This window comes from Carex rostrata, chromosome 14 (genome assembly GCF_964058835.1).
Source record: "Carex rostrata chromosome 14, lpCarRost1.2, whole genome shotgun sequence".
Taxonomy (NCBI): Eukaryota; Viridiplantae; Streptophyta; class Magnoliopsida; order Poales; family Cyperaceae; genus Carex; species Carex rostrata.
The window spans coordinates 197,039-207,288 of record NC_135931.1 but is presented as its reverse complement, the minus strand read 5'-3'; the positions used below and the strand labels follow the sequence as shown (position 1 = coordinate 207,288).

General features: G+C 35.3%; 3 protein-coding genes across 3 annotated transcripts; 1 reads left to right on the top strand and 2 right to left on the bottom strand.

Moving 5' to 3' along the window:
• Positions 1–464: 464 nt before the first annotated feature.
• LOC144565563 (uncharacterized) lies at positions 465–3,100 on the bottom strand. Its single transcript, XM_078315354.1, has 2 exons — positions 2,280–3,100; positions 465–1,124 (listed from the first exon to the last, which is right to left on the bottom strand). Exons 1-2 carry the CDS (start codon positions 2,983–2,985, stop codon positions 493–495), a joined length of 1,338 nt encoding a protein of 445 aa, XP_078171480.1. The 5' UTR covers positions 2,986–3,100; the 3' UTR covers positions 465–492.
• Positions 3,101–4,443: 1,343 nt separating this feature from the next.
• Positions 4,444–6,124, top strand: LOC144565609 (HSP20-like chaperones superfamily protein). The gene is made up of 2 exons (XM_078315405.1): positions 4,444–4,846; positions 5,621–6,124. The coding sequence occupies exons 1-2, from the start codon at positions 4,540–4,542 to the stop codon at positions 5,899–5,901; spliced, it is 588 nt and encodes a 195-aa protein (XP_078171531.1). The 5' UTR covers positions 4,444–4,539; the 3' UTR covers positions 5,902–6,124.
• Positions 6,125–7,528: 1,404 nt separating this feature from the next.
• On the bottom strand, positions 7,529–9,339 carry LOC144565114 (F-box/LRR-repeat protein At3g26922-like). Its single transcript, XM_078314767.1, has 3 exons — positions 8,440–9,339; positions 7,915–8,076; positions 7,529–7,819 (listed from the first exon to the last, which is right to left on the bottom strand). The coding sequence occupies exons 1-3, from the start codon at positions 9,337–9,339 to the stop codon at positions 7,529–7,531; spliced, it is 1,353 nt and encodes a 450-aa protein (XP_078170893.1).
• Positions 9,340–10,250: the final 911 nt, after the last annotated feature.

The following is a 10,250-nucleotide window of genomic DNA, read 5'->3' as shown; positions in this document are numbered from 1 at the left end:
TGCAGAGGATACGTTGTACCGCACAGGCGCACATCACACACAACCACAAGGCATACTATCTAATCACAAATAATAATAGAAGCGAAAGATCGTACAAATCTTTTCACCCAAAAAATATACATGAATGAGTTTTAAAAGTTTTCTTTTGGGAAAGGAAAATAATTACATGTAATTTAATGAACAAGTCAGAGATGGCCAGGTAGCAGCTACACGGGTTTCTTTACAAGTCTGAAGTCTGAACCATGCCATGCTGACAACACAGTCATGAGGCATTTAATGCACATGCGGTTAAGACTTAGAAATCGCACAAGTGGGGTCGTTGGGTCAATTCATCAATTGTATATGTAAGCTTTTTCAGTAAAAAAATAATAATGCTATGTTACTTATATATGTCTACTTAAATTAGCAAATGCTGTACAATTATAAGATTGATTCTGAGGGAGTAATTATATTAAATTAAGCACACTTAAATGCCAGTCATGAATTAATTCTTCATGGTTTACAGATTACAACAAAGCAAGGTAAAAGAGCCCTTGGATTAAGCAAATAAAGCTCCTCTATGTTAGCATACAATCCAACCTTTCCAGCCAAGGAATCAAATCCGGATTGTCCAGTAATTTCTTCTAAATTCTCCAGTGGTTTGTGTACCCTCCCAGCAATAACTCTACACACCAACAATGCCTTCTTTTCTGTTATATCATCGCTGTAAATTTCAATGGATTCAAAAGCTCTCCCGCTCGTCGAAGTAGTGAAAACCCCGATCCCGTCTTTAGTTTCATTCTTTGCAGAGAAACCGTGCCTTATTATGTGGCAAATGTTGCACTTATCTGAAGAACAAAGGTTTGAGGAATTGTTGGTACCGAGCAAGCATGATACCGTGGTACCATAGAAGCGCAAGAGTTCATTACCATCAGCCAGACAACGAGGATGCTTTTTTGGGAGCTTGCTTGCTCTTAGTTTTACTGTTTCTCGGTATTCTTCAAAACGAGCGAGAGTTCTTTGCGTGTTGTGAACTTTCAAGACTCTCTCAATTCGGCAGAAGTTATTTTCGGCTTTTAGCCAGCTTGTTCGACATATGAGCTCAACGATTTTCCTCGATGAGTCTCCTTCGGCAAGCTCAGTAACTACATATAAGAAAGAAAAGGTAAAGCAGAGTTGGTACAAGGAAACATTAGGCAAGAGAATATGATAATAATTTAAAAAAAATAATTTCAACAATAAGATTAAATTATCTATCTTTTATGTAAGAAAATATGTTTTACGATCTTATTAATGAGTGTACACACTTTAATTTTTGATTCTCTTTTCTTGAACCAAAACGGAAAATTATTGTATTTCTCAAATTTAATTTTTGAATATATGTTAAATATAGCGTACTGTAAAAATTAAATGTATGCTTGAATCACACATAATGCAAATTCATGAGCTGATCTTAAATGATTATATATGTAAGTTCAAACTGAAAAAAAGTGGCCTGTTTTGTAGTACAACAAGACTACAATTAAGTTCCATTTGCCGACACCGCGACCGCGACAGACAACTAATTTATAATTAAATTAACTGGACACGGAATCATATAAATATAATATAACACAGAATTGATGGGTAATTAAGCTTCCTCGTGTGAAATACCCATTTAATGTAATTAATTGTACCTAGAAGTTAGAACTAGAAGACCTAGCCAAAGTTAAGGATTTTAGATTAGAGACCAAAAGCAACAGTCCATTGAGAGCTTGAGATATAATTAAGAATTGACTTAACCCAGGCTCAGGCTCAGGCTCAGCTGCCTCGGCCTCCTATGAAAATTAAATACCATTTAATTTTATCACCTGTACCTAGAAGACCTAGCCTAGCTAGTTAGCCAAAATATTTTTAGATTTGTGGTGAGCTAGCTGTTCAGTCCATTAAGAGCTTGAAATGTAAGAATATATACTTCTTTAATGTATTTCTAAATTAATGTAATCTAGAAGTAGAATATATATATATATATATATATAACACCCAATCTTTACCTTAATTTTGTTATATGAAAATTAAACTTCAATATAACCGCACATTATATACATGTGGATGTGGCGTCATTAATTCTACATCATTTCTATTTCTATTTTATAACAATAGCGAACACGACCAAAAATCACAGATTTAGGATTTCAGGAATTATATTCATCTCAATAAAATTAAGTTTCAAACAAACAACATGCTATTACCATGCAAAGGATTAATTGAAAACAATCAGAAATATATATATATATATCTCTGTTATTTTTAATTAGTACCTGCATGCTTGGAGAGATGGTGCGATTCTAGAGCTTCCCACTTGCTGAACTGCTCGCCGCACCTATGGCAACTCATACCACCACCACCTCCTCTGATCTGTGCATCATGCGAAACCCTATGCCTCAACGAAGCATGGTTCAAAGAAGAAATCCCCGATACATTCTCTTCCCTCTCGCTCAGTACATTCGGTGATCTCGGTGGTGTCGACCTGACTCCTCTAAACGATGCATTATGTGCCAGCCCATGCTGCCAGGTGGGACCCGGTGTACCAGGCGCAACTGTACCGACATAGGACGAGTCATGATTCCCACCATATGCAGTGATCTTCAGCTCACACCTCGAGTTACTGCACAGAATCACCTCATGCGTAATCGGGTTCAAGAACTCGCTACTGCCGATGGATCTTGGACTACAGCTCGGCGGCTTCTCGAGATGTCTCTTGCTTCCATGGATGACATCTTTCAAATTGGCGATCGACCGGGAACAACCAGATCTGCCTCCGGTTTTCTTGGTCAGAATGCTGCTTAGTTGGCCTTTGGATTTCGGGTCATAGACATCGGACGGCTCAGATTTGCACTGGAGAGATCTCTTAAATGCAAACCACATTGTTGGTGGTTTTTCTTCTTTCTCTCTTTTGGTTGTTCCTTCTCCCTGCTTTCTCCCTCTCCTCTGTTTTGAATCCGCTTGGGATTTCACTTGTGCCATTATTTTTTTTCTAAATTTTTTGGAGGGAGAGGTCAGGAGTGCACAGTAGCAATAACACTTCAATGATAGTTATGCACAGAGTCGAAGCAGAGCTCAAGTCGCGTCAGAAATTAAATTCATCAACTGCAGCTAGCGATTAGATATATATATATATAGATTACGAATTAATTAAAGAGAAATATGACATTGATATTGATGACTGAACAAGCAATTAATGGGGCCTTCATGCATGTATGATGTATGTATATATGGGAATAAAACAAACTTAACAAACAAAAGACAACTTTTTTATATATAATTTATTCACAACTTGAAAATTTTAATACATGGCCACGGGCACTGCATGAATATATATAATTGGAGTAATTGAATCAAATTAAGACAAGACGAGAAATATTTATATATATATATGCACAGCACGTGTGAAAGTGAAACATATATATAGTAAACTTTGAACCTGACAATGAGCATTAATTAGCTTGGTATATGCATAATGCATGTAGATTGCGCTAGAATATATACTTTGCTAGATTCGTAGGTGGGTAGAAATGGCATTTGGAAAACACTTGTTGTGTTCGATAATTCCAAGTCAATATCATTATAAATATCACATACAATTACAAACACGGAATTCAGAAATCGCTTCCAATTCCAAGTCTTTGAATGGCATTAAATGCTCTTTAATTTGTTGTGGAAATTAAATGCACCAGTCCAGCCAGCGGTAGCTAGCTAGGTAATTTTATAAGATTTGTCTCCTCTGATCCTCTCCAACTCCATGACCACATCTTTTGTTCGTTCACTATAATATCTGATCAGTTCTCAGATCGAAAATCCAACGGTCTATGCCGCTAGAGATAGTATAAATATTTAATTTATGGGTCCCCCTCCCCCCAACTTTAATTAAAATCTTTCTTATGAGTACTGTACATATAACATATAACATATAACATATAACATATAACATTTCCATGTTAGTTTAATAACTTTAAATTTGGCCACCGCCGATGTAGTTTGCGCATTCAAGCTGCTTCACACTTTGCATTGTTAGATTTGAAATGGGACCACATGACAGTAACATATATATATAGCACCTTAATTCATATATATATGTTGATTCCATGTCTTTGCATAAAACCAAAATCATATGCTGACTGATGACTTGCAATATAAGTATATATACGACTCCTTACCGGAATTTTGATGAGCTTGCATAGCTTAATTAGAATATTAATTAATTCATTCATTCATTCATTCAACTTGTACAAAAACAAAACAAAGACCAATGGGCTAAATGCATGTAAACGGGCCTCAGGTCAGGTTTATTCAAAATGCAATTTGTAGCCTGTAAAGATATGCCACATTTATCAGAATCTATATCCATCACGACTCAGACTCACGACCGAAAGCTGCATAGTAAGACGCATAAAGCGTTTCGCGCAATTCAAAGGGAATCAGTTCTCTCCTCTGCTTTTTCCCAAAGCATGCCATGCCAATTAACCTCACTATAAAGAAGAAAGCGTAGCCACCTCTGTTTCCACTGCTTAGGCAGTAACAATGCCGCCCAAGAGGGCGCTTGAGATCCGGCCGGGTAACCTTAACTCGAGAAAATGGCACATGTCACTCACTGAAGACACCTTCATTTCTTTCCTTACTCACGGTGGAGATGCGGCTAAGGCAGTCTTCGGCGAGGGATCGCTCTTCAGCCCGTTTTTGTTCGGAAAGTTTTTCGACCCAGCTGATGCGTTCCCCTTGTGGGATTTTGATTCTGATGCACTTCTTTCCGGGCTACGGAATGCAAAGAAAACCACTGTGAATTGGGCTGAAACTGATTCAGAATATGCTCTTCGCGCTGATCTGCCAGGTACACCTTACGTTGCCTTGCAAATTAATTTAAAAAATCATGTGTTTTACTTGCAAATAGCAGTAGGAATGGAGGATATTCAAAATACTTGTTCTGAATTTTGTTGTCCATAGACAATCTTGTAAGTTGTAAGAGACAAGTATTGAACTGTTTTTGCTTTTAAGCTTTGCTGTTGGTTTAGGTGCTTTTCTGCTGTTTTCGTTTCTTGTTCCCGGTTATTCCTAGTTGTTACAATTTTTCAATGATTCCTTGTTTATTCTTTTATTGTTGACGCTTAAATTAAATTTTGCTGATTCCACCTCTTAATTTGTATATATAGTTATATACCCACACTCGAAGGCTCTAGGGGAAATTTTGTGACAAAGGGGTTGATTTAATTACTTTTGACACACACACACACAAAGACACATTCATTTCATCATGAATTAAAGTCTGATTCATTTAGGACATGTTAATGAAATCCAATGGTTGAATTTTTTGTTAAATTTTTTTCTTCGAACATGACTGAAATTTTATGGAGCATCTATTTCGAACAATAAACTCTTAATTCAAACAATAACTAACTGGATATATAATGTTTTAGTTTGACATATCGTAAATTTAACTTCTGATTTCACTTAAATATTTTATTTGCATATCTTTGTGTCTATTGCTAAGCAAAGAGTTCACAAATTGAAACTCCAAATATGATAGAGTGTAACCATTAATATCCCTTGTAGCTCTTTTTGTGCACAGTAACAACAAAAATTAATTAATTCTCATTTGGTACTGCAGGTGGAAAAAAATGTGAAGTTGAGATTAATGGAGACAAAGTTAAGGTGATAGAAATAAGTGGTCAATGGAGGGCCCTACCGGCATCAGGGCAGAGGGACTGGAGAGCTGAGCGGTGGTGGGAGCATGGTTTCGTCAGGCGGCTGGAGCTTCCGGAGGACGCAAATTGGAAGAAAGCAGAGGCATATTTCTACGATGATGGCTTTCTTGAGATAAAGATACCAAAGAATAATATATCTGCTGAGTGCAGCACCCACCACCTTCTAGAATCTGATACTGAATAATAAAATTGATTGAAGAAATTAAATATATACAATTTGTGCAATAATTGAATTGGATGTTCGGATGAGGATGAGGATGAGCGGTGGGGGAATGAGGTGTTGTGGCTTGATTTTTGGTCTAACACAAGGGATTGGATTCCTGTATAGAGAGATACATATCAGTAAATATAATATGGCAAACATTCTATGATATGAAATATCATTAATATATTAATTATATGGGATATATGTAGATCTTATCTAGATTCCTGCACCTAAAGATGGTAAAAACCAAAAGCAACATTTGAGGATGGGGTTGATTACAGAAATATATATATAAATTTAGGGATCAAACATTATATGTAGTTCCTAATTTCTCACCTCCTAAACAATCTTCAACTATTTTTGATCAAGTTTTTTTTTCCAGAAAGAAAAAAACACACTGAAAACGTACGTTAGTGTGCAATTAAGGACTTGGAGTTTCTTCATTTTTAGGAGAGAGCGTTTAGAAGTTGTTGCAAAAGCCTAATATCAAGGATTATCAATAACTAAGTTACTCATGCAGAAACATCTCTTTGTTGCTTCTTAATAATCTCATGGTATAATGCATTAATTATTGTTCAAAACATGGCCCAGATAGAACAAGTGCTTATAAGACTTATTTTTAAGTTTATGCGGGCCTAATTGCACCAAATCAGGCCCATTTTCTGGACTGTATAGCAGGCCATATGAAACGAAGCAGAGAAACAAAGGATGTTAACATATATAATAGAGCTTCTCCTGTTCTAAACTTTCTACAGGGGAACCTTGTGAGTTGTGACTTGTGAGTTTGAGAGATTAGAGTATCTTCACTAAGATATTTAATCTTGAGAGAGTGAACAGAGTGTTCTAAATCTTGTAATCAAATTAACTTTGTACCCAAATCATATTTATGATCGTGAATTTGTTTAATGGAGCCTCTGCCAAAATGGATGTACGTACAGAGAACCCGAACCACGCAAATCCATGTTGTCTATTGCTTATTTGTTTGTTTCTCTTTGTTGATTGCTGTTGTGCATTGTCCAGTTGTGCACCTAATTGACACATTACAGGTACTGATATTTTTCCGCACTCAACTTGTTTGATAATGTGGATCAAAGATTCCCTTGTGTTATGACAATTAACCTAGCTCTGGTACTAGTGCTTAATTGAACCTTCATCAACTACCCCAATTCGGGTGCCATACTAATTATATCCTTGAATAATAACAAAGGAGTAAACATCGATCATAATTGTTACCACAAAACATGTATAGAATTAGTTAAAATATTAAAGATTTTGTAAAGCCAATAAAATAATATTTATCTTTGCATGCACTGATCTAGTGATTGAGCATGTTTTTTCCAATATATCTTAAGATGGCTCTGTGCATAAGAATCCAACAACATGACCTGAATTTTAATATCAGACTTTGACATAATTAGAAAAGAAGTACTAGACAAAATAACAATGTCAAATAAGAGTACATGTTATAAAAAACCATTCAAACAAACAAACAAACGACACAAGTTCAAAACACAAAATAATAGCATGGCAAATTTGCAATAAAAAAAAATGTTGGTGTTATAAATAGAAATCTGCTAAAAACTAAACATTACACACCAGTGCAACTTTAACAGAGATACTTGAGTGAGCCATTCATGGTCTCAGAAAGAACAGATACAATCAATGTAGGCGAAAGCTTTTTGATAGAGCGAATGCCACTTCTAACCGCTCTTCTTATCGGTTGCTCCAGTTTGCAATATAAGTTGATATTCAGTCTTCTCAATTGGGGGCAACAACCTACAAGTCTCTCGACAAGCCTCATTTCAACTTCTGAGCCGGTGAATGAGTCCATCTCTATATGTTTTAAGTGAAGATGGACTTCACCATCTAAGAGTTCCATAGCATCAATGCGAGTTACCTATAAACATTAGAAACAATATGAAATTAGTATGAAAAACGAAAAAAAAATAGACTGCTTATATATACAAACAAAATAATAAGTGAAATAATTACCAAGCAAGTTTTTGTATGCAAGCTTTGTAGGTTTGGTGAGCATTTGATAATATGGAGCACCACATTTGCATGATACTCATTAGGCCAAAATTCTATTTCTAAGCTCGTCAGGTTTCCAAATGTTGGAAGATTGACCACCTTTGAGAGAATGTTTGAAAGATGCTGTGTGACCAAAAATTAAGAGCAAAACTTGTAAATATATAAACTATTAAAGACATGACCAACAAGTACAAACTCTAAACCCTAAAAAATTACAAGACGGGGGCCATATATATATTTAAATATTCTTAATGTAGGTGCAATGCCATGTACTTCCATCAACACATAAGCAATATATAGTAGTGTCATCTCATGCAAGGCAAACAAAACCACCATATAATCTGTAGATTTTTTGATCTGATATAATAAATGATTTTGCTATCTTTATATTCCGTTACTAGTGGTGGTTGGCAAATTATTTCACACCACTGAACTTATTGGTAATAGTAACAAACTCTTTAAGAAATTAGAGATGATAAAACTTACCTCAGTGCACCATTCCCCCAACAATATCTTTTCCGCCATCTTCAAGGAGGATACGGTCTTAAGCATCTTATTTGCGGTTTCCTTTGTTCGTTTCCGTTTATTAAATATCCGGTAGTTGTTCAACCACTGAAACTCATCAATCCTCACATCCTTCAAGAAAGAGAAATGAACAACTTCAGACATTGTCAGATTTCTCCCTCTGAATTGAAACTTCTTGAGGTTCATTGCAGCTACATGCACATGGATGTAATCACTGCCGCTATTGAAAATAAACTCTCTAAGCTCAAGCAAATTTATTCTTAACTCCATATCATATAATGGATTTCCGCTACAGTTTTGGAATTCCAACTTATTCAGAGTGCTGCAACTATCTAGTAATCTCTGGGCATCTTTTGACTCTGCAAAGTTGGCATTTTCTAAGCATAGTTCCTTGAGGCTTGTTAGTTTTATTTCTGCTGGAATCTTGACCCGTGCATCGTGCAGCGTAAGCCTCAATATAACCAAGGAAGTGCAAGAAAAGAGCAAGACTGGTGGAACAAATGGACCGATATTGAGATCCAATTCAGTGATAGGATGGTTTGATGCTAAGTAGTTGATCCACATCACTGCTGGCCAGTGAAAATCACCATGAGGTTCTAGGTTAATTGACATTTTTTCTATGTGAGGACGCCCCTTATGGAAGAAAATCACATCATTAATAAACTCTACAAATTTTTTTGTCGCTTCAGGTTTTCTCCGGGGATAGTCAGAGGATGTGAATCTCCAGTTCACATTGGATCGCCAGAAACACTTCCATTGCTTAGACAGAACAGAAGAACGCACAACATCACGTGCAGTAAGCAGCGATATAATGTGCTCAATGACTTCACTTGGTAAATTGCTTGTGTTTGATTCACTCATTTCAGCTGTAAGATAAAAATAATATCAGTGCATGTTAAATGTCTTACCTAGATCAAAAGACCAAAGTAGGATGTACATTTTATTTTGTTAATTTAATTATTTTATTGCCTCAGCTGAGATGCTTAATTTTCTTGCAAGATGAAAAGTCATATGCATACAGAATCGGGTTAAACTGGGCAAGAGAACAAAAAGTGTAATTTCCATATATATGTAACAACAAGCTGTTAGGAATCCAAAGAAAGAAAGAAAGTTTATAAGATATACGAACAGGACAGAGTCATTATATATCCAGACATCGATTGCCTTTGAAAACACATATAATTATTATTTGATTGTAGATAGAGTAGAAAAGAGGTTTGCCTAGAGGTTCTTCTCTGATAAGATAATACATATACTGTGTTTATTTAGCAAATAACTACCAAAGTTTATACTATCCAATTTTAGACAATAGATTTGATTTGTTGACAGATTGACTTAATTAAAATTATAAGTTAATATGCACTATTTTCGCTCTTGTTCTTTTTTCACACTTTTGCATTTACTTACCATAGGGCTTGAACAATTCCTCAAAGATCATTTAGATAGCCAATTAACAATATGTTAGCAAGTTAAATGAATTTAACAAAGACGCCTATAATATTTTCTATCATTTTTCGAAAACATTATTTACATCATATATATATATATATATATATATATATATATATATATATATAGTAATTGTCATGTTAAATACCGGTAGAACTACATAAAGAGAGTTATGAAACTTTTTTGATCCTCTATTTACCACAGTTTCATATTAGCCTTGATGAAACACACTGAAGATGTAATGTTCTTTGTTTACTCCAAAATTAAATTCAAAATAACTAATTAACATTCGCAGTTATTTCCAAGAAAGTATATCACTTATA

Bases quoted from the DNA above. Each gene is read 5' to 3' on its own strand.
- LOC144565563 (XM_078315354.1), bottom strand. From the start codon at position 2,985: ATGGCACAAGTGAAATCCCAAGCGGATTCAAAACAGAGGAGAGGGAGA. The intron at 1,125-2,279 runs GTACTAATTAAA...TCTTATATGTAG, and splicing joins CCATCTCTCCAAGCATGCAG to TTACTGAGCTTGCCGAAGGA.
- LOC144565609 (XM_078315405.1), top strand. From the start codon at position 4,540: ATGCCGCCCAAGAGGGCGCTTGAGATCCGGCCGGGTAACCTTAACTCG. The intron at 4,847-5,620 runs GTACACCTTACG...TTGGTACTGCAG, and splicing joins TCTTCGCGCTGATCTGCCAG to GTGGAAAAAAATGTGAAGTT.
- LOC144565114 (XM_078314767.1), bottom strand. From the start codon at position 9,339: ATGAGTGAATCAAACACAAGCAATTTACCAAGTGAAGTCATTGAGCAC. The intron at 8,077-8,439 runs GTAAGTTTTATC...TTGGTCACACAG, and splicing joins TGGGGGAATGGTGCACTGAG to CATCTTTCAAACATTCTCTC. The intron at 7,820-7,914 runs GTAATTATTTCA...TAATGTTTATAG, and splicing joins TGCATACAAAAACTTGCTTG to GTAACTCGCATTGATGCTAT.